At 50.5% G+C, this 23,763-nt stretch overlaps 1 protein-coding gene across 2 annotated transcripts in view; it reads left to right on the top strand.

Moving 5' to 3' along the window:
- The window catches only part of PCDH19 (protocadherin 19), a 56,409-nt gene that overhangs the window by 8,652 nt on the left and 23,994 nt on the right, over window positions 1-23,763 (top strand). The window contains exons 3-4 of one of the 2 annotated variants that reach the window (XM_040090513.1): window positions 19,197-19,255; window positions 22,913-23,082. In XM_040090513.1, coding sequence (XP_039946447.1) covers window positions 19,197-19,255; window positions 22,913-23,082 — 229 coding nt within the window. Of the gene's footprint in view, window positions 1-19,196; window positions 19,256-22,909; window positions 23,083-23,763 lie in introns of both variants that reach the window. The other variant, XM_040090512.1, reaches the window with a different exon arrangement.

Genomic DNA, 23,763 nt, shown 5'->3' with positions numbered 1-23,763 from the left:
GAATGCCGAGCCTTTTAGGATCCAAGGGACATGACTTGAATGTAGAGTAGCCACCCTTGGGTAGCACTTGCATGCTTGGATTTTGACTTGATGGTTTAAAAAGTAAGCAGTACGTGTGTGATGGCTGTGTCTGTGCTTCAGAGGCGGTTTTACATCCCAGATTTGCACCGCTTTGGGAGGTGATGTTCGTTTGCTGCTCCGGGATGGGAAACACTCTGTCCCCAGGTCTCTCCTGGGGACACTGTGGTGGCCAGTCCAGTGCAGGACCGGCACGCGAGCAGCCAGGAGGTGTGACCTGGCAGTGGGGGAGCCCTCGTTGAGATGTCCCAGGGCGGAATTAGCGCGGAGCTTCTCGACCCACTCTCTCTGGGGGTCCGGCACGGCTCCGTGGTGGCAGTGTTGGGAAGTGGCAGCCCTGACGTTGCCCTGTAAAGCAGAGTGTGGATCAGGCGTGGTCCTGCCCTGGTGCTGCTTTGGTAGGGCTCGCTGCAGAGGAAGGTGAAGGTGGAGCAGCCTCTGATCCAACGGGACCCGAGTCCTCTGGGGACCCACACACCCCACAGCTCCCAGAGCCGTGGCCATCAGCCGCTTCCTGAGCTGATGGCCACCATCAGTAAGATGGGGAATTACTGGTTTTAGTGATAATCCAGGCCTAATCCCCCAACCTTGATACACTCCCGCGTAATCCTCACTCACTCTGATTTAGTTGGGGCTCCTCGTGGCTGCAGGGATTATTTGAGGGAGCAACAGTTGCAGGATAAGGCCCCGTTGGTTTCAGATGTGCTTTGTACTACCTGGAAAGCGTTCTCCTCACTGTGGGAAATGGTTTTCTAAGCACAATAGAGCAATTTTCGTTTCAGGCAGCACCGGCAGCTTTTGCTCTGGCTATCTGGCGGTGTTAACTAAAGCACATTTCTACAACACACAAAGATTTTTGTTTTGTAAGAAATGAAATCAGCGTGGCTGTTTCTCTTTCTCTGTCATTTCTCTACTTGTCAATTCTTTCTTCCCCTCCAGCTTATCCTCCTCTTCTCCGCTAGCCTTAAAAAGCCCCCAAAGTGTCTGTTATAATCACATTTTGTGTGTTACAACCAGAATGAATGTACTCACTTTAATATGCTGGGTTTGAGGAAATCAGTTTCTGTCTGGTATAACAGACAATTTGTTATAAACCATGCCATTTAGAAGTGAAGGGCCTTGCTTTAGTGCAGCGCTGGGGAAACGTTGTGATATATAATTGGAAGGGATTTGGCTTGCTTCTGAGTAATACTGCGTATAGAGCTGGGGAAAAGGGAAAAAAAAAGGAGATGATTTCCAACCCGGAGAAAGTTTGCTGTGTTGAGGCAGGCTGGGGCTGACGAAATGAGGATTATTTTCAGGAGCGGTAATAATTAAAGCATTGTCAGAGATGATGTTCCACTGGTGGCAAGGCTGACTTCGCAGGCAGCGTTGCCAGTCTTGTTTTCTCCTTGGGAGGTCACTGTAACTCAGCACTTTTTTGTGCCTGCGACGTGATGCGCACCGCGACGGGTAAGCGCAGGTCAGGGCTCTGCTCCTGCCTGCCCGTGCCTGAGCACCCCTGCCTGGGAGCCAGCCCCAGCCTTTATCCTGCACAGCCCCCCAAACGGGAGTGATGCTCCCAGCTCTAGGCATCCACCCGTTATCCCCTCCCTGGGGCTGGCTCCTGGCCCCTGCCTGAGCAGCCAGCATCACTCTGCATGGCCAGGTGCCAGAGCTGCTGGGCTGGGGACCCCCAAACCTCCCTCCAGGTCTGCTGCCCCTGCTCACTCCAAATCCCAGCAGATCTCTCAGCTTAACTACTCGCAAAGTGTTCTGTGTATCGCTGTAGGTTCCCTGACCCCTCTGAGCGTCGGAGGCTGACATTATGGAAATCAGCAGCTCTCTATTCCACTCTGAGGTCAGCCTAACCAAATTATACATCTCCTAACGTAATCGCTCCAAGCTGTTTTGTGGAGAAATTCGCTTGAGTACCTTGCAACAGAGATAAATACGCCAGCTCCCATTCATGTTTAACCACGCCACGCTCCCTGGGTCTTAGGGAGCCCTTAGTTCAACACTCCTTGGCTTTTCTAAGACCCTCAGATAATTTGGGTTGGGAAAGGCACGTAAGGTGGAGTTCAACCAAGAGGTGAGCATTGCCAAGTCCCCCAGTAAACAACACTTGTTTTGTTTTGGTGATCTGGGGCTGCCGCCCCATCCTGGCAGCTCTTTGGGCTTTCCAAGGGTTTTCTAGCCCATGGTAGGGTCCAGGTCAGGAGGGATTTGCTCCAAGGGTCCATGGAGGATTAGAGCTGGTGTGGCAGTAGCTGCTTGTATTTAACGCAAGACCTGAGTGGTCTTATAGGTATGATCATATTGATATATATTACATACTGTATGTTATATCTTGTATTTGTGATACCCTACATAGAATCACAGAATCATTTAGGTTGGGGAAGACCTCTAAGATTGCCAGGTTGAGGCATAAACCTAACGCTGCCATGTTCACACTCGTATCCGTACGCATACAAAAAGTGTGTATGGAATTATTACATATTGCACCTAATTATGTGAGTATATAATATGTCATATAATCAGATACATCTCATTTGGTTTTATGCTACTGCTTTGGGTTTTATGGTTCACTTTTACTGGAAGCGGAGAGGCTCCTCTTGTTTTCATAGAATCATAGAATGGTTTGGGTTGGTAGGTTCCTTAAATATTTCCTCTTGGAAAATTTGAATTTCTGATGCATATTTCTAAAGCATAACTTGTGAAATCTATAAAAAAAGCTTTCACAACTATATTTACGTGGCAGATAAGAATTTTCTCTTAAATTAGGAAAGATTTCTAGTAAGTTTTTTTTTTAAAATTTATTTCATCGGAAGGATAGTCTTGCGTGGTACTTTATGGGCTTTCTTACAGCAGTATCCGAGTGAATTTGTGCTGTATCGAGTGATTTGAGCTCTGTGGTTTCTCCCTCTCGTTTCCTTTACATATAGCACATGCTCGTGCAGAGGCATCACTGAGGCCAGGAGCAGCAGCCTTTGAATAACCTTTTGTGCATCTGCTTGGCTGGGTGGAAGAGCTGTATTTTCCAGCTGCCATTTCCTGAAGTCCCTCCTGAGGGCTTCGAGCCAGAGAAGCTCCTCAGCCAGGTGCCCTTCCACATCCTTGGGCTTCTGCCCTCGCTGACTCTGCCCTGCTCGGGTCTTTCCTAGATTCCCATCAACCAGTGAGGGCAGAGCCATTGAGCCCTGCCTGCTTCCATCCCCAGGCTCTCCAGGAAGTAGCCCTCCACCGCTCCCGGGAGCCCTCTCTCTTGACCTCTTGCCAGCTCTGGCAGCAGCTCCTGCTCTTGTGTGGGAGCTCAGATGGGTGGGGGCCCCAGCCCTGCCCACTCCAGCCCTCTCCTTCCAGGCTGTTTGTGGGGCTGGCATGGCCTTGCTTCAATAAATTATTAGATATTGTTCCCAGTAGAGGCTATAGTTGAGTTCCAGTCATTTTCTGTTAATTAAAATACAGGCTGGTCTTATTTGTAGCATAAATAGTTGTAATCTATGTGCTTATAAGTGCAATTATAATTCAAATTACAGCGTGCTCTGAATTGGCGATGGGTGGGGCGTTGTGCAGGCAGCTCTGCCCTGGCAGGGCTGTGTTGGGGCTTGGGGCACCCCGCAGTTCCAGTGCCCACTGTCCCCAGGAGAGCATCGCCCAGGGCTGTGCAAAGGGACGCTGAGGCTGTTGGCAGCTCTCAATTTCACTGTTCCTGCTGGGCCAGAGCTCGTCCCTGGCACCTGTTTGAGGGTTTGCTGGAGAGGTGTGCTGGCTTGAAGGCAAAACCAGTGAGAGACTCCAAGTCAGAAAAAACAATTTAATAGAAGAGAAAAAAGGTAAAATAGAGTAAAATAAAACACATGCAATGGTACAAAAGATCACTGACAGAGTCAGAATACAACCTGGCACCGTGGTGGTAGCAGTCCAGATGAAGCGGTCTTGTTGAAGCAGTGTTCCCGCAGAAAGGTCTGGTAGCTCTTGTCCTCTGGGAATCCAGTGGGTAAGGCTGCCTGTGCTGTCCCAAATCCCAGATTGTATCCAGGTGGGAATGCCTGGCTCCTCCCCCTGGGCAGAGCACCTCACAATGTGCTGATATAATTTTATCAGCCTTGCAATGGGTCCTTGATTGCCCATTAAACAGAGACAGCTCCTGGAGGGAGTTATCTGTGAGTCATGCAGCAGGGCACTGATGGGCCATTGACAGGAGAGAGTCTGGAGGGAGGGGGCAAGGGAAACACTGCCCAACCTAGCTTCAACAGCTCATGGAGATGGTGATAGAATACAGACTGTGAGCACATCTTACATTGTAACCTAGGACAAGAGGACAGCACGTCACTGCTGTGGGGTCTCCCTCCAGTTCCTTGTCTAAATTTGGAGGGAAGTGGTGGCTCATGTCGGCTGGACAAGTGATTAGTGCTGAGCCTCAAAGTGTCTTCCTGTTTAACATGGAATCACAGTGAGTTCTCCTAGGTGTGGTGAAGGCTGTGGTGCAGCAGGCAGGCGTGTGACAGGTATTGCGCTTCCTGCTCCCTCCGATGGAACTCTGAGCGCCCCTGGGTCACGGCGGCTCCGCTGGCACCCAGGACATGTCGGTGAGAAACCCTGTCGGTCACAGCCTGTTCGGTCCTCATCTGGAGGTCCTCATCGCACACCCTGCTCAGATTTGGGTGTGAATCCTTCATGTTTCTCATGGGGATCTGGAGCTTGTCTGATTATACCATCGTTTGTAATGGCAGGTGTATGCCACAGGGCAGGTTTTAAAATTCCCGTGTTGGTGGATTGCATTAACCCATCCTAAGTCAGGTATGTAAAATTCCATTAAAGCGAAACCCCTCTGGCATTTTCTCACCCGTGCTGGAGCTCTGCAGGCTATGCTAATGCAGTGTGTTTGCTCATCTATTAGAAGGATGATGGCTTTAAAATAATAACATTTATCTTTGGCAGCAGACCTACAATAGTGCACACCGAGTACAATTTTGTGAAAGGCTCTGCAGATGTTGCCTCATTCAATCTGGGTCAAAAAGAGTGCTTAGAATCAAAAAGGTTAGAAAGAGATCAAATAATTCTGTGGTTTTATTGCTGAATAATGTACTTGGAAAATATCATTCACCGTTATTAGACTAAGTGAGTACAGAAAACATAAGACTCAATAGTCATTTCTCAGTATTGGCTGATTTTACTGTTTTTATAATGTAGCTAAATTCCCTGTTATTGATTCTAGCATCGATTATCGATCTGGAAATGTAAATGTAAGCGATGGCGGGAGCACATGGAAGTTGGACAGATAGGGAATTAGGCTTCCTCTTCCCTGCAGTGCCTGGTGCTGCGGCAGACTGGTGCTGGTTTTGGGGAGCTGTCAGGGTTTCGGGAGCTGTTTTCACAAGTGAAGATGAAAAAACAGGAAAACACCCATTATGTGTGTTCTTTTCCATGCCTGAGAGCTTGTGTAAACTTGCTGAGACAAACCCAGATGGGCTGGGACGTCGGCACCAGGATGGGGCTCGGAGCCCGCGCCTGCGCCTCTGTCACCTGCTCCCTCCTGGACTTTTCATATTCAGATTCACATCTGGATGCTCTGGCAGGGACCCAGCTTAGGCGGCGTTCAGCAAGCAAATCCTCAGGGCTGTTAGCTCAGATACAGCACCCGAACCTGTCTGCCCCGTGAAACGCTTCTCAGGGGCTGTGAGCGGCTCCTCTGCCCCCTTGTTCACCTCCAGAGTGGCTGTGTGAAGGGGCAGAACCACGCTCGGGCTGAGAGCTCTCCCTGTAGGACAACGAATTATGGGGATTGGGTCAGCGGGAGAGCAAAGCTGTGTCCCTTCTGGGTTGTGTCCCGTGGTGAGACCCTGGACCAGAGCTGGCAGTGTCGCTGTGGGAGCCACAGGGCTCCTGCCGGGCTGGGGCTTGCTCAGCCACACGATGGTTCCTTTGTTTGGGAAAAAAAAAGTAGATTAATTTTGGAATATGTTCATCTCTTGTTCTCTGCACTTAGTTGTTGTCAGCATTAATATGCCATTAACACATGCTCATTAGGAGGAGAATGATTGTACCCTGCAGAGTATGGGGGAAACCTTCATTAGGCACTAACATATTGAACTGAGCTGCAGACTTCACTTGGGAAAACAGGGGAATGTTCTGCTAGGCATCAGGTTTCCCTAATTCCTCCTTTTGGTCTGTTAAAAGCACCTCATCTTCTGGCACATACTTTTGGCTACAAATGGGGAGGATGTGCAGGTGAGCCTGGGCTCACCAGTCGTCCTGGAGTAACAGATGCGGTTCTGTGGAGTAGAGATGGTCCTGTAGAAAGTCCAGTGGTGGTGAGATGGGTCCGGTCTTCCTCTGGGAATTTAGTGGAAAACCCGGATCCCTTGTGTCCTTCATTCCCAGTTTTTATCCAGCTGGGAATGGCTCTGCCCAGGCTCAGGGTCCAGCTCTGAGATCCTTCTGGGACCCCAAATCCATCCTTCCCCAGATCTCAGACTTCCTCACCAGCGCTTATTTTGCCATGCAGAGAGGACACAAACCCGTGTCCGCCCTCCCAAGGGCTCTGTTGGCCCCTCAGCCTTAACGAGATGGATTCTTCGTGGAGCTGGGAGATGCTCGGGGAGCAGATTTGTTGAGAGAGGAGGTGTCATTTCTACATCCTCACTCCTCACACTGTAACGACGTTTTAAGCGTTCATCTGGCCTTGCTGCCTCCAGTCTGAAGCCATAACCTGCCATGTGTGACAGGGCAATTGCTCGCCCTGGTAATGATTACAGCGAAGCCCGGCGTTGTTCCCTTGTTTGCAGCTCGAGGCATGTGCATGGTGCTCTCCTAAACTCAATCAATAAGAATAATTGCGAGTTCAGGTGGGGGTGAGGGAGGAGTGGGCTGGAGCAGACAAATATTTGCCGGTTAAGACCCTGCTTACGTGCAGATGCCTCTGTGACAGGTAACAAGGGACGGACGACAAGGACCATATGTGGTATTTAATCAGAATTTATTCTAAATGGAGTGATTTCAGAGATTTCCAAAGAGTTGGCAGCTATCCTCTGTATTAGAAGTGAGCATCTTGGCTCTGTCCCTGCCCCACTGCCCTCTTCCCTGGGGTTTTGCAGGATTTGTCAATGTGGGCGCAGTGTGGTCCCATCCTCTCTTGCCTCTGTGTATGTGTAGCCAGAGGGAATCCCACAGTTTTCACCAATAAACCCCAGCAGAGCTAAAATGACATTTGGCTGGCCTGGGTTTGCTGTTGTAAAGGTGTCTTGGTTTTGAAAGACAGGTGTCTGCCAAGGAAAGCTAAAGCCTCCCTTGGAATGGAGAATGTAAACCCTCTTCCGTCCAAAATATAATTTTGCAATTAGGGGCTTTCAGGCAAAGATGTGGGAATAGGAGTAACAGTTCTTTACTAGGAATATTAAAAGAAAAGGGAAATACAAATATTGTAGTACAAAAAAACAAGTTAGGAAGCAAACAAAAATCCTGGAAAAAACCCTGACAGAGTCAGGCATACGACCTGGCAGCCTGTTACTCAGGGTAGGAAGCAGTCCAGGTAAGTCGTCCTGGAGTAACAGATGCGGTTCTGTGGAGTAGAGATGGTCCTGTAGAAAGTCCAGTGGTGGTGAGATGGGTCCGGTCTTCCTCTGGGAATTTAGTGGAAAACCCGGATCCCTTGTGTCCTTCATTCCCAGTTTTTATCCAGCTGGGAACAGCTGGCTCCTCCCCACTGTGTGGAGCATCTCACAATGGGATGATGGAATGTGTCCTGTCACTGGGGGGCCCTGATGGCTCATTATCAGAAGATGTCCCCTGGAGGATGGAGGGGTGGTGACAGAGATAACAAACACTGCCCCACCTGGGTTTAATGGCTGGGCCATTATCAGAAGGCATCCACCCCCTCCCCCCTGGAGGGGCAAGAGGAGGATAACACATCTCCCCAAAACCAGCCTTCAACAGATGAAATAGAATACACATTTTTAGGTTACATAACCCAAGCCAGAAGAGAGCACAGCCCAGTCAGGAGCACAGGCAGGTCCTGGAGGAGGCAGCTCCTTCTGCAGCCAGCAGCAGCCTCGGGAGCAGTGGTGCTGGGCTGAGCAGTGCCCGCCGGACAGTCCTGATTCCAGGGTGTGCTGGGGCTGCGCTGCACTGTGGAGACACCCAAACTGCACCTTGGAGGGCTGCTTCTGCAAAGGTGAGGACAGAGAGTGCTGGGACTGTCCAGCCCAAGCTCACGTTGCCTTTGGTGATCCAAGCCCACTTTTGTCGTTGATCCTAAACCTAATGGGAGCATGCCAAAACCAGACAGGTGACCCCTGATCATCTGTCCTTGGCGGGGAGGGAAATAAGGTGGTGATGTGAGATACCAGCATGTGACAGGTCAGGCTTGGAAGCTTTGTGGTGCCTCCGAGTGCCTCTGTTGGGGGACCATCTCCTGTGGTGGCGAGCTGGCCACTGCAGCGGTTGAGGAGGCAGCTTGGTGGCTGTCCTAGCTCAAGCCAGCTCATGGCTGTTCCTCCTCTGAGCTCCCTGATGTCTCCCTCTCATCCTGCCACGCTGTCTGCAGGCAGAGCAGCCACAGGCTCCCATCTAATCACAGCTCTCCATGTTGGAGATGTGGCTGCATCCCTTTGCTGGGTGCTGCATGACTCATGTAATCACCATGCGAAATGCATCATTCATAAACTGTTTAGCGTGACCTTTTGTACAGTAGCACTAATTATTATTATCACAGAAGCCCAGTAAACTAGACTAGTAATTATCAGGGATTTATTTGGATGGACAGCTAAGCTATTCTTGGCAAGTTAGTCAAAGCAGTTGTCATGACAGCCACACAAATGTGTCTTATGAATTGGGTTAATTAGGGTAATTAATAACTGTTGTTTTGCCCTTTTTAACAAGGTATTGCTGAGACGCTATCAAAAAAAATAGCAATTGTACCTAACAGAAATAGTCTTATTTTAACAGCAACTGTCACATCAAGAAATAAAAGTAGTAAATACCTGTTGGGTTGTTGTTTCACAAAGAAACGTGTCATCCAACCTTGTCTTTGAGGAAAAGCAGGGGGTTAGGGGCTCTGCTGTAATTTTTCTGCTGTGCTTCCCCTCCTGGGCTGTATTACCAAGAGACTGATCATCATCCTCACTGATATTATCAGTATTTACTGTAATGCTGTGCTGCACAGAGCCGTTGTCACGGAGAGATCCCTGCCATGTCCCGCTCCGTGCGGGTGGTGAGGGCAGTCCCAAGGTGCTCCTGTCAGTGGGAGCAGGCTCCACAAGGACTTACAGCCAATTTTAAAGTTGTGACCATAGATTGTAGCCGTTTTGCTGATGCATCGTCACCACCGTCATCAGGACAGCAGGTGCCAAAGCGCCGCGTCCCCGCTCGGTGGAGCATCTGCTTCTTTTGAAAGCGGGGTTTTGCTGAATAAATGGATTTGGTTTTCACAGAATCGTGGAAGATCCTGACTTGAGAGAGACCCGCAAGGATCATGGTATCTGACTCCTGGCTCTCTCCAGAAACAAAGCCATGACTGTTGGGGTTGTTGCTGATATTGAGTAACAGTGGTAGCTAAAGCTCTTAATAAACCAAATAGCATCAAAAAGCCTCAAAAGGGAAAAATCCCGTGGTCCCCATCTCAGGGAGCACCCTGGGCGCCCTTGGTGGCCGTGTAGTGGCTCGCAGCCTGTGCTGGTGGTGCTGCTATCCCACAGCAGTGGGCTGGGTGCGTTCCAGCATGGAGCGCTCTCTCCCCGAGGACTGCAAGATGTGGTGCTGATTATTAAAAATGACCCAAGATTATGGATGCAACTGAGGAATATTACGTAAGTCTTGTAGAAGAATGACCTGAATAGATGAATGAAGGCTCTGGCTGGTTCTCCAGCTGCACTGAGCTCTGTCTATTTATATCACCTCTGGGCTTTCGAAGCCCTCTTTTAACTAAAGCTCATTTGATAACGCATGTCTTTTAAAAAGAAAATAATAATAATAATAAAAAATGGAGAAATAAAAAGAAGGAAAAGGGAAAAAAAAAACCCTAAAGAAAAACACCTCTATGGAGAAGGTAGGGTTTTAATGAAGAAATATTTTATACTATTCTCCTACAACCTTAGGGCTAATAGCCTGGAACTGGTACTTTGGCTCCTTAAAAAGCCCAACAAGACAAGCCAATTACGGCCTCTGAAACATTTTTATTTTTAGTTCCTTGTAATAGCAATTTATCCTCGGCTATGGTACATTAACTGGAAGGAACAAGAAGTAGTAAGGTTTTGGCATCTTTGTAATAACCAAGGGGCTGTGTTTACCAGGCTGTTAATAATGTGGGGTGGCTGTGGGCAGGGGAGAGGGCAGTGTGGGGATGGAAAAGGGCATCCAGCTAGAGCCAGACTGAGATCCCTAATCCGGTGAGAGCTTTATTGTCATTCATTTCCCTGCAGTTTGTTCTGGGAGAACACAGGCTCCTGTTAGCTCGAATTCCTCAGTTTCTGCTGCCCCAGGGCTGGTAGCATGGCACAAAGGGCTGTGCAGAGGCTGGTGGTGTGTCCCCAAGGATGCTGGAGCTGGTGGCACCTTTGGGAGGCCACTTGGGAGGCAGTGGGTTCTGATCTGAGCAAAGCCAGGCTTCCCATCCACTGCCCACACCGGGCGAGACAGCGATGGCAGTGGGAGGAAGGCCACTCCTGCTCAGATTTGCTGCCAGTCTCATGGCTGCAGGGTAATTTTGTGGGCTGTAGAACTGCATTTTCCTGCCCAAGTAGGGGAAAAAAAAAAAAAATAGAGGAAAAGTGGTTTTGATAAAGAGTTTTGTTGTGAGCAAAATCCCCTCGAGGCTCTGAGTGGGAGCTGCCTGAGGCTATCCTGATTGCAAGCCTTCCCATGCAATTCCAGATAAACAACGTGAATGATAACGCCATGAGCAGGCAGGACAGCGTTTGTCTTGGTTTGATTGTCTGCCAGCGTGGGGGGATTTGAGCTGAAGCCAGGCAGGAGCTGCTGGTGCAGAGGTTCCACTCCAGGGCTGGCTCTGTGTGCCTGTGACGCTGTGCCAGGGGCACGCGTGGGACCAGATCTGGCCTCTGATGAAGTCGTGGGGGAAGGCAGCTGGGGGCTGTGTTGATTGGAAGCTCTGTCTTCTTGCCCAAAAATCAGAAGGAATGAGGTTTGCACCAGAAAATGGGGTAGGGCCAAGGTCCCTGTGCCCCCTGGCTGCCCTGGGGTTTGTGTGTGCCCGGGGGTGCAGCTCGGGCATCCCATCCCTCTGATGTGCCGAGCTGGCAGCAGCATCTCACGCCTTCCCTATTTTTAACTCAGCTGCAATGGTTTTTGGGTTTTGGTTTTTCTTTTTCCTTTTTTTTTTTTTTCTCCTTCTTTTTGCAGGGAGAAATCTGTGATTTCTCCTGTTCCCTGCAAAATGCATTGGTCTGACCTGCCACTCCAGAAGGTGAATGACAGGGAGTTTTATTTAGCCCTAGAGATGGGAACATTTGAAAAGACGTTCTTCTGTTATATTTGTTTTCATTCCTAATGGCAGGAGGCAGGGAAAGGACAGTTCTGAAAGGTTTTTTAACAGATCTCTAAGTCATGCCCCATCACCCCAGGCCTGCTGATTAGATCCAGATTGTTTCTTGCAGTAGTTAGAGGAGGGTGTAGTCTGTGCTGGGAGCTGCGTGTGTGGATCCATTACACATCTGAAAGGCCCAGGTACATGTAATGGGAAAACCCTCTTCTATTGGGTTTATTGGCTGTTACATTCCTGCAGGGAGCTTTCCTTGGTGTACACTGAGGCAGGAGCCCTGTGCAGAAGGCTCAGGAACAAGCTCAGCCCCCTGCCCATCGGTGGGCACTTGGGAGGGGGGCATTGCCCCTGCTGCCCCCAGATCCCACCTGTGCCAGGCAGGGGTGAAGCATTGGGTGGCTGCCAGAGCATCACCAGCCTCCTGGCTGCTCTTGGTCCATGTGAGAACGTGCCTGTATGCTCCTCCCGAGAAAGCCTGCCCCAGTTTTGGGTCAGAATTTTCCTTTTCAACAGATTCTGAGGGGTGGTGCTAAGCAGGTGTCTGCTGTGATGGTTCCAACGGAGGGACCCCTGTGCCACGTCCCCCAAAAGGCTTCGGCCTTGTAGATACCATGTGAAGGTGAGGCAGGTGTTTTAGGATTGCATTTTTGCTCTTCATAACCATACTGTAGATTTCTGATCTTTTGACAAATCCAACCGGGTGACACAGTTTGTGGCTTTGTGGGGTGTAATTTTGCCTTTGTTGTGTGTTGCTGCTCCTGGATTCAATCTGAGTTTTCAATCCTATACCTTTTTTTTTTCCAAAATCACATCTCAGCAGCAACTTTTCTCTTGCCTCCCATCCATTTTGAAACAAAAAATGACAAAGCCTGTATTTGTTTGGGGAAGAGACAGGAGTTCAGGGTGGATTAGTGGCGTGCCTGCACTTTAATACAGTCTGGCTTGATACTGCTGCTTAGTCTGATGAGAGAGTGATGCTAAAGGATGAACTCTCACAGTCATTTCTCTGCAATGCTTTTTATTTCATCAAGAGAAAATGGAGGCTGGACTCAGTTCCTTCAGTGTTTAATAATGTCCATCATAACGAAATGCCCTTTATTTAAGCTGCAGTAATAATTAGAGGCTTGGTGGTGTTAAGTAGCCATAGAGTCTGGCTCTGAGCAATGTTCATTGTACCTCATTAAATTTGGAATTACTACTTAAAAGGCCAGAAATAAACACTCTGTTTATATTTCGGGGATAGTAAATCTAAATGGATGCTGTGTTTGCACATCCTCGTCTCTGCTCGTTCCTGCTGAAGCAAGCGAGGCACTGCTCCAGTAGGCTTAGGCAGCAATCAGTGTCTGCAAAACAGCCTAACCCCAAACCCAACCCTGGTTTCATTGATCAGGTGCAGGAAAATGATCTGCTGTATTACATCTAATTATAAAACATCGATACCAGATGCTAAATGCACTTACTTTGTCAGAGACGCTACGTTGGTAGTTCACAGTTTGCAGTCTCCTGCATGAGAAGCTCAGTCAGTGAGCGCGGTGTGGGGAGAGGGCTGCGGGGAGAGATGCCAGAGGTCAGGTCCTTTCAGCTCTTCCAGGTGACTGGCTCTAAAATACTCTTTAAGGGCTGAATTGCTTCATGTTTTCCCTTCTGTCTTGCCTGGGGCTGTTGGCACTCAGAGGTGCATCCTCTGGTGCTCTGCCTGGCTTGTGCTGTGCCCGTGGAGTGGCTGGAGCTACTGACGGACACCAGTGGCCAGATGGGTGCTTTCCAAAGGCGCTGACCCTGCAGGGGTCCCAGAGCCACAGCACAGCTTGGCTGTCAGGGGCCAGGGTGACGTGTTCCTTGCTGTGACCTGGGCGTCGCTCCCCACACTGTGTCTGTCAGCGTTTGCTGGCTCTCCCCATGGTGGAAGCCCCAGCAGCTGTTTGGGTGGGGTTTGCGCTGGTTTAACCCAAAGCCTCGGGCTGCTGCTGCTCTGAGACCTCTGACAGCCACCATCGTGCCAGGGCTGGGAGATGGGGGTCTGTTTGGCATCTCCCCCGCTGGCTGTGCGCAGCGCGGGTGTCGCAGGAGGGGACGAGCAGGGAGGGCAGGAGCACGGCTCCTCCCTGGGTCAGCCACTGCACCTGGGCACGGCTCCTGGCCCCTGACCCACGCTCTGAGGCAGCCTTGTCCTCGTCAGGGCCAGAAGCACGGGGCTAATTACCTGCCATCACACACAGTGGGGAAGATCTCTCCTGACGTCCTTTGAGATGCGCTCCCAGCCCGGAGCTGGGTCTGCTCAGATCCTCGGTGTGCAGAGGGCAGCCAGCCGTGCTGCTGGGTGTGAGGGCATCAGCACCAGCCTGGCTGTTCCTCTCGGCCCATGGGGCTCCATTCCAGTGTTCCATGGGCTTTCCTACTGCACCTGCTCCCGGTGGGAAGGAGTCTCAGACCGCTTCCTTATTTATGGGTTAAAGAAGCAGCTTGCTAAATGACTTTTCCTCTTTGCTGATGCCTACTTCATTCGGCCTGGTCCCTACTTTGAAATTTTCGCCGTTTCCCAAGTGCAAGCTGGAGTGTTCTTATTTAATTTGCATGAATTCTGTATCACCCACAATATAACTCAGACCATAAGAATTAAGTGCTGGTGAGAACTCCTAAAAGGCAGCATCAGTTCTATTGCAGATGCTGGAGCCCGTGGTTGAGTGGCTCATGGAGGGCAGGACTGAGGATACAGAAGGACCAGGAGAAGAGGTCTTACAAGCCCTACCCTTCCCACCGGGGAGGCCCAGTGGATTTTTGGGAACAATTTGCCATTTCTGTGGTCCCCAGTGATGGCTGCAGCACAGGAGGCTGGTGCTCCGGGTGGAGATGTGCAGCTTGGCGCAGAGGATGAGGAGCCATCGCGTGTTTTCCGGAGGATTTTGTGGAACCCAAAAGGAGAGATGCACGTTGCAGCCTTGGAGAAAGGCCCGCTTTGTTTTTAATAATAAAGGGTGACATGCAAGCTTTATTAACAAGGCACGTAGGGGAAAAAAAAGGCTCAAGGGATAACCCTGAAAAAGTGGTGCTAAATGTGTCATTTTTATGAAGCTGATTTTGTGAAGAGTCCCTACATGCTTTGGCAGGAGGTTGCAGCAGGTTTACAGTAATTTGTGGGAAGACAGAGATGTTTTCACCCTGAAGTGAGAAGAAGGGCAAAATGCCCCTGCGCTGAGATGCTTTAGAGCCATCTTCTGAGGCAGAGGCTGGCAGATGGATGGATACCTGTCACTTTGGGTCGGCAGAGATGGGTCCAGCTCCAAACAACCGTGGACTTTGCTGGGGGCTGATGTGTGGACCGAGGAGCCAAAACCCCTTAACCGAGAGCCTGGATCCACGTGCAGTGGAGAAGGATGGATTTTTCACCTCTGTGGAGTTTGGTTTGGAAAATATCCCACCTTTGAAATTGCTGAGAAGTGGGAAGAGTGATAAGGAAGCTGATGCCGGGCATCTGCCCTGCGGCGAGCAGGCTGCAGGGATGTGGCTGTGCTGATTCCAGCCTGCTGGCTTGGCCCGGGACACGTCCCTCCCGCCCTGGGCACTGACCCCAGCCAGCATCCTCTGTTTCTCCAGCAGTCCACGGTGCTGGCCGTGCCTGGAGTTGCTGCAGCCCCCTGACCTTTCTGCTGGCACTTGCATTAGCTCCTCTTTAACTGCCTCTGGATCCGGCAGCGTTTATTTGTGTTTCTAAGGCAGAGAGTGAGCAGTCGTTAGAGCAGTGCCCCGTTTCTAGCAGACCTTTTGCTGTCGGGGAAGTCACCCCATCGATATCCAGGTCAAGAAGAGTTGCACTGATGTTTGTACATCTTTTTTTTTTTTTTTTTTTTTTTTTTTTTTTTTATATTTAATGGAATTGGCAGTTCTCGACCAAAAGCAACCGCTAGGGGAAAAAAAAAAAAAAAAGTTTAATATTTCCCTCCTGATTGCTCGATTTGGAGTGTGCCTGTTGTTATATTTATATTTGTGTTGCTAAGGCAGCGGTTAGAAGCATTGTTCAAATTAGGCACTGGTAAGCTGCATGCCGAGCCAGGCCTCTCTTTGGTGGCGTTGACACCAACAGATCTGCCTCTGGATAGCAAATCCTGAGCCTGGAGGACAGCAGGATGGCTCTCCTTCGAGAGAGGTGCAGGCTGAGGCCACAGACTTCATGCAAGGTGTTACTCATCGTTTCCCAATGTCTGGAATATATTGTTTATTCATGGCACAGAGGCTGTTGGGCTGATGATGACAAGTGTGAGCGTCCTTTCTTCAGTTACAAGGAGCAGGAGATAAGAGTTGGCAGCGTGTGTGGGACGTCCTTGCTGCGCCTGCCTCTGAACACGGAAAGGAGAGGCTGGACTTGGGGCTGGGCTGCCCTTTGATTTCTACAGGAGTGATGCTGATTAGTGAGAAAGTGACAGTTCATTTGCTTTTGCCAAAATAATGAAGAAGATGAGGGCCAGCCTCTCAGCGATGCACTTGATGAAGAACACACTTTCATCGGTGCCAGCCAGCCTTACCTTTTCCCTCTTTTTTGTGCTTTGACTTTGTTCTTTGGGTCTCATTAAGAGAGGGAGTGGATCCTTTCCCAATTAAAATGTTGACATGTCGAAGATGCTCTCCTTTCCCATCATTTCGCCTCTGTTTGTAAGTGGTTGCACCTTGCAGGATGAACTAGAATTAAATCAAGTGAACTTTGATTGAATAATGCAAGTTGTAAAGCAGCCCTTCTCCATGAAAAATCTCATTTCTTTTTTATTTTTCTGTTTTGATCCCCTAGTCTGCATGGAGATAACCTTGACAGATCATACCATGGCTAAGTGAAGAAACTGGGCTGGAGGGAGCGTGCTGGTGTGGGAAGGATGGGCAGCCCACCCTTGTGCCAGCATGGGCAGCACAGGCAGCTCTCACCTCTGAGGCTGCAGACCCAGGGAAGAGGATTTCCTGTCCTTTTGGCCATGTCAGTCCTTGTTCTTTCTGAAATCTGGAAGTAATTATCGTTACTTATGCTGTGTCCAGGGGTGGGGGGAATTCCAAGCCTGGGAACGGACGCTGTGTCCAAGCCCTCAGGAACCCTCTTGTTCCGTGTGGATGAAGTGGTGCAGTGCATCCTGAAGAGGGGGCACACAAATGGAGCAGGGAATACACAGGAAGGACACAACTCCTGTCCATTGGGCATAAATCACAGGGAATTTGCTCATCGGTGAATGAGTTGAGCCAGGATATGGTCTTTGTTTTTGGTTTGAAATCAATAGCAAAGCTCCCAGTGAGGAGGGGGATTTAGTGCCAGGTCTGTATCTGGGCTGTGGCAGTTCGATGGCAGCACGTGTGGTGTCTCCTCAGGCTGTGGGATTTTGGTGGCAGTGGTCATCCTGTGGATGACATTGGGCATTCCTTGGCTCCTGAAGCCTTGGCGATGCAGTGTCCGCGCTCTGAGTGTTTTAAAGCTCTTCAGTGTACCTGTATCTATTGACATTTGCAGCCTGCATCCTCTCACCCAGCTGTTCCTCTCCTGGTTTTCCCAGGGCTGAACTCTGCACACGTGGGGATGGAGGCAGTGGTGGGTGCAGGGAGTCTCCCTGCTGCTGGGGGTGCTGCTGGGGCTGGGGATGTGGGGACAGGGCCAGCTGAGGCTCTGGGTTTGTGGCATCTGTTCCCACGTCTGCCAGTGCTGGGTGGTAGAGGGGGCTCCCCATTCTGTAAGGAATGTGCCAAAAGTGGCTCCTGTCCCTTCTGCCCTCCGTTGCTTGGGTGCTCTCAGCTCATTTGCAGGGCTGGGGGCTGCTGTGAGGCTGCTCGGGGGGAGTGCTGTGGGGTGGCATCCACCCCCGAGGGATGGCAGCACCAGGACTGATGGGCAAGCTCAGGGTCCGCTGTTTTCTGTGGTCTTTAGGTTCCTGGGTATCATATGCTTTAAAAACACACAGGTGTCTGTTTGCTCCTGATTTCTAAGCATCAAAGTCATCCGGCAGGACCGCGGCTGCAGGAACTGCAGGGACCAGTAGTTTGTGCAGTAAATCTCCAGCGTGACTCTCCAGCAGTAATTACTGTGTGAAAGTAATAACCGAGCTGTGCTGAGTGCTAGGCCAACTCCCCCGGCTCGCTGCTCCTCGCATGTTTCTCTCTGGGAGGTTCCTGTTTGGTAAATTAGATATTGTGCTGTATTTCAGAAAAGGTTACACTTAACCAACGCTGCCTCTGCTTTATTATCTTGGCAGAGCCGTGTAACCTCTGCTGGGGTACGATTGGATTTCGCGTTCGGCTCTGCTGCAGTGGCCCCGCTCCCTGCATCCTGCCTTTGTGATTACGTTAGCAGCAGACTCTGCTTTCCTTTATTTATTGAGACATTAAAGATGCATGCATTTATTTTTACCATGTTCATAATTGCCATAAAAACAGGCCATAGCATCCCAGAGCGGCTCTTTGGGAAGGAGAACGACCACGGGGCTAGGGCGAGGAGGAGTGTGGCAGGGAGAAGGCGGGACAGGGCTGTGGGGCAGGTGGGTGTTCCCATTGCTGTCCTGGGAGGATGCTGCTGTTCTCCTGGAGGAAGGGGAGCAGAGCAAAGACTGCTCCTTCTGCTGCTCAGGAGCCAAGGAGCATCCCCAGGGCCAGGGGTGGTGCTGGTGGGAGCCCAGGTGGGATCCCTGCAGGTCTGGGAGGACTTTGGGTGGACTGCAGTGCTTGACTTGTATAAGATCCTGCATCCTCAGGGGTCCCCGAAGTGCAGGAAGGATCCTGGCCGGGCTGTGCAGATCCCACCGTGTTCCAGCCCTGGGGGTCACCATGCATCTCCCATCACATCCTACCGTGCACCTGCCGCTGCATCCCACTGCAGGGCTCCCACCGGGTCCCACCACACTGCTCACACCACGTGGCAGCCCCTGATGGCTCCCACCGTGGTCTCGTGGCTTTGCCTCTGCTCTCTCCCCTACCTGCTGGTTGACTTCTTTGATTCCTCCCCTGCTGCCAACACCAGAACCCCAGGGCTGTGTAATCTGGGGTTAAAAGGGGGCGTTTCCAGTGCGGAACGAGTTAGTGGGTTTTGCTTGCAAATAACAAGTCCTTTGACTTTTCTCCCCTTCTTTTACTCCTCTCCAACTTTGAAGCATGTCACCCGTTTTTTGCTTTTTTTTTAATAACAGATCCCAGTGTCTCTGCAAATGAAATGATGTAAAACAAAGAAAAGTGCCCGCATTAAATTCTCCGGCAGGGGATTACCTTGCTGGCATTTACATATCTGTGCAATAAATATTTTAACATGTTAATTATACACTAATAAGAAAAATACCTTTTGAACTTTCAGTCAAATTGACACACACAGAACTGAGTCCATCAGGGAATTAAATGCAATTAGTTTTGTAACAGAGCATAGTCACATTGTTTCTTCTCTGAAAATTGTTCGGTGGTCGCCAGCCAGCCTCTTTTTTTCTTTTTTTTTTTTTGAGAAAGTTGGTGGAAAGACTGACAGGTACTGGAGATTTCCATGCCTGGCTCTGCCCTGCTGGCAGGGGTCTGTGCCATCATGGCATGCTCCTTCCCTCCCGCAGGATTTCATCCTGGCCCTGCAAACCTGACTCTTCCCGCTCATGGAGAAACCAGACTCGTAACCGTCTCCGTTTTCTTTTCCTCCTTCTAGACTGAAAACTACTCCTTTGACTCCAACTACGTGAACAGCAGAGCTCATTTAATAAAAAGGTACGTAGCCTTGCTTGGAGGGCTTGGCTTTGCCCAGCCAAATCCCAAGGGTTTAATTTCTTTCGTACTGTGTTATATACTGCTTTCTTATTTTAATATGCAAAATTTTTCAGGAGTAATAATTTGATTTTAAAACAGTACTTACTTCCCATTAAGTCCTATGGCTCATGGTTTGCAATAAAGGAAATGGTTTTTTTTCCTTCTCTTTGGTTTCTTCATGCTGGGCAGGTGCAGTAAGTGAGGTAGAGTGCTGTTACCCTGACAACTTTCAAATTTTGAGAGTTTATTCCATTTGAATGCACAGGAATAAAAGGATAGATTCGGGTGGTGAGATCTCCCTGCCATGTGAGGCGGGGAAAATTAAAAAAAAAAACCCCAACAAGTTGTTTGGGGGCAGGTAATTGGGTTGGATGCAGCTCGCTGTTCTAGCTCCCTGTTTTAGTTTGAATACCAGGGCAAGCAGCACTTTGCTGGGCTGATCTTTTCCACGTGTAAAAGGAAACAATCAGTTAAGTGCAACCTGGTGGTTACCCTTGGGGAAATGGAGCCCTCTGGATGAAATACTGCTATCCTCAGAGCCCAGAAGTGCTGCGGGAGTGTCTCTGGGAGTTTCCCTCCGGGGTTACCCAGCTGGACCCCACTGGGCTGGCTAAACCCGGCGGTGAGCATCGCCCCAGGGGCAGGAGGCCAGGCTTGCAGCATCATCAGTCCTCCTCACCAGGAGCTGCAGGGCTGCAGGGCCAGCTCCCTGCACAGGATGAGGGTGCAGGACGGGGCCAGCAGCTCCTGGCCCACCTCCCTCCTGTCCCCAGGGCCTGGCCAAGGTGTGTGGGGAGCAGAGCCGTGCCCGTGCCCAGCACGGCTGTGCTCGGTGACTCTGCAGATGCCATCGCTGAACCACGGGCTTTACAGGGAGCAGAAGCCGGCCCTGAACTGTTGAGATCTGATCTGAGCAGTAAAAATATCCAATTATCTGCCTGGCTGAGATCCCATTTGTTTACATCTTATAAACCTGAGCAGTGAGGGAGCTGCGAGCGCATTGTTTGAGCCGTGCGGGTTCAGCTGGCGAAGGGCAGGTGTGTTTGCCTGCGTGGCTCGTGGTGTTTAACGATGCTAATGTGACTCTGAGAGTTGGCTGGCCTGTGCCACGCTGCTCCTCGACAGAGAGTCTTCAGGCACACTGAAAAAACCCCAAATCTATTAATCTTTCCTCGTTCACACCTAAGATAAAGGCAAACAGCGCTCCCGCCTGCCGCAGCGGGGCTTACTCCGAGGCGGTGTTGTTTGGGAAATGCTGCTGCCGCCGATTCCCCCAGACCTGCCCATCCTTTAGAGAAGTGTCAGCTACGGAAGCGTGTCTGTGGCTGCTGCATTACGGTCTGGCTCACTGCAGGGAAGATAAATGCCTTATAGCGTGGGTTGCTTGCGCGTTACGAGCAGCAGCTCCGTGTAGGACAGCGGCTCCCTTTGCTTTCTACCTTTGTCTTGTACCTTAAGTACAACGGGTGCCAGGAATGCTGTGCAGACATCTGAGAACAAAAAATATTTTCTGTAACATACTGTGGCATCATTTTCATCCTTTGCCTTTATGAGGATGTTGTAGCTCTGCTATCTTTGGTGAGTGAATCTTCTCAAATCCAGCACTTAATTAATCTATTTGTACTTTTCCTGTGTTGTCTGCCTGCCTCTCTCACTCATCTACACGCACACAAACGAATTGTAGATTTGTAGTGCTTTCTTAACTTAAAAAATCTTTGATGTCAACTGGAATCAAAGTCAGTGGCTTCAATAGGGACATCTTTATTTAAAAGGTAATGTTTGAAGGTTTACCAATTTATATGTATTTCAGAGCTCCCCCCTCGTGTGCTTTTGCAGAGCATCAGATGGTAGGTGGTCTGCTTGGTTTCCGTGGAGACACAAAAGGGCTTTTCAAAGTAATGAAAATCTCCATCTCTTCAGGGCTTTGAAGCCCAGGCCGCGTCTTTCACTGACGTTTCACACCAAACCAGTCAGTGAGAAAGTTTGGAGAAGTGGGTGCGGGTGGATCCTCCCAATGAGTGCAGTGTTCCCATGCCAGGAGCACAGGGTGGCTGTCCCCAGGGACACCCCCGTGGCTGTGCCACCTGGGCCAGGTGCATCTCATGGTGTCCCTGCTGCTCGCAGCAGTCCCATGTCCTGGGGCATGGCCCCCCTCCGGGTGCTGGGGTCCCAAATGCAGCCAGAAATGCAGCTCTTCATAGGATCACAGAAGGGTTTGGTTTGGAAGAGATCTTAAAGATCACTCAGTGCCACCCCTGCCATGGCAAGGACACCTCCCACTGTCCCAGGTTGCTCCAAACCCTGTCCAGCCTGGCCTTGGGCACTGCCAGGGATCCAGGGGCAGCCACAGCTGCTCTGGGCACCCTGTGCCAGGATCTCACCACTCTCACAGGGAAGAATTTCTTCCGAATATCTAAATCTCGTCTCTCTTTTTCCAGTTTAAAACCATTCCTCCTTGTCCTATCACTATCTGCCTGTGTAAAAAGCCACTCTCCCCCTTTTTTTATGTCCTATCACTATTTGCCCATGTAAAAAGTTACTCCTTTTTATAAGTTTAGGAACTGGAAGGGTATCTAAGGTCTTCCCAGAACATTGTCCAGGATGAGCAATCCCAGCTCTCTCAGCCTGTCTTCATAGGAGCTGCCCTTCTTCCGTCCCTCTGGCCTGGGGCTGCTTTCTGTGGGCTGTTGGTGCTGCTCAGCCCCTGGGGGAGATCTGGGAGCAGCTCAGTCCCTGGCCCTCCCAGCAGCGGCTGTGCTTGCAGGGGCTGTCAAGGGTATTTGACTGTGTATCAGATTTCCTTAAAGCTGCGTGAACTTGGACCCAGAAACACTGGTTTATTTTTAAAAATAAGAATGCATCATCATGATTAAAAGACATTCCTGTTTCCAGGAAGACTTTTTTTTTAAGCTTTAAGTGATTAGGATTTGGCTTATAACCTAGAAAGTAATGTTTAGATCTTGTGTAACTTCAGTATGAGGTGGTACAACTTGGGAGAGCCAAGCTGTAGAAACGGCTCATTTAATCTGTATTTTTAACATTTTATTTCAAATCCTGCTTTGCTCTGAGCTTCCCTAAGCTGCCTGAGGGTACCCACAGGCTGACACCACACCCAGGTGGGGAGCAGCCTGTGGGGTGGTGCTGTGTTTTTGGGTGCAGAGGTGTCAATCAGGGGGTGTTCCCCCTACACTCCCTGCCCCAGCTGTCCCTGCCTGGGTGTTGCTAGAGGACACTATTAGATACTCATAGACTCTTTTGATTCTAAGAAGGTTGAAGAAAAGACATTTATTATTTACAAAGATTTTGCTTATATAGGTTTTGAAGAATGACCAGGGATTGGAGAACAAGGTTACCACCTCCCCATCCCACTAAGCAGGCTAGAAGTCAATCAGAGAGGAATGTGGAAAACACGATTGTTTACAGTACAAACTGTGAGGACTCAGCTACAGAGCTGTAAACATCACAACAAGCTCACATGATATCGCGGCACCTGGGCAGTGTCACGGGGTGCTGTGGAGGGCAGGGACCTGCCATCCCCGCAGGTCTCGCTGCAGCGCCGCGGGGACTCGGGGGCCCCCCTGTCCCGCCCTGGAAGTGACAGCTGTGTTTCCCCAGCAGCTCCACGTTCAAGGACTTGGAGGGGAACAGCCTGAAGGACAGCGGCCATGAGGAGAGCGACCAGACGGACAGCGAGCATGACGTGCAGCGAGGCCTCTACTGCGACACGGCCGTCAACGATGTGCTGAACACCAGCGTCCCCTCCATGGGGTCCCAGGGCCCCGAGCAAGGTGAGGCACTGCTGCGCCCTGGGGGCGTGCCCTCTGCCCCCCGCACGCCCCACGGGGTGCTGCCCTGGCGGGTGTGCAGCGAGGATGCTTAGTGCTTGCTGGGGATAATGCTGCACATCGTCGGAGCGCTGGGCAGATGTAAACTAACCTTCACGCCACGCCTGTCAGGTGAGTGAGCGGTTGGGATTATCCTCTCCTCACAGGCAGAAAACCCAAGGCCCTGAGCATCTGCCTGACGGTGAGTGAGCACTGGAGTTGGGATTAGGGCAGGAATTAGAGGCGCTGTGCCCAGGGCTGGTTCCTGCCCGCCTCCCCTCCGGAGCAGCCTGGGGTGTGTGCCCTTCCCGGCGTTCTGTCCCAGCTCCATCCAGGCAGCTTTCCCAAAGGTCGGCAGAGCACGTAGGCAGTTAGGCATCCCACAAGGGATTAGCTCAGGCCAGTGGGCAAGGGTTTGCGTCTTTCCTCCTGCACAGGTGGCAGCTTCCAGCTCTCATCGTCCCCGCGTGCGGGGATGAAGTCCTGCTCTGAAATCAGGCTGGTATTAGCTAGAGGAAGGAAGTCAGGGGAGTTCAGCTGAGCCCAAGTGTCGCATGTACTTGGGCATGAATGTCGCTTTTAATGTCTGAGGGATGCAAACATCCTATGCAAACATCCTGTCTTTTTCAATTAGGAAGCCTGAGT

The sequence above is a fragment of the Hirundo rustica genome, chromosome Z (genome assembly GCF_015227805.2).
Source record: "Hirundo rustica isolate bHirRus1 chromosome Z, bHirRus1.pri.v3, whole genome shotgun sequence".
Lineage (NCBI taxonomy): Eukaryota > Metazoa > Chordata > Aves > Passeriformes > Hirundinidae > Hirundo > Hirundo rustica.
Note: the sequence above shows the minus strand (reverse complement) of the source record. Positions and strands in the feature narration are given on the sequence as shown.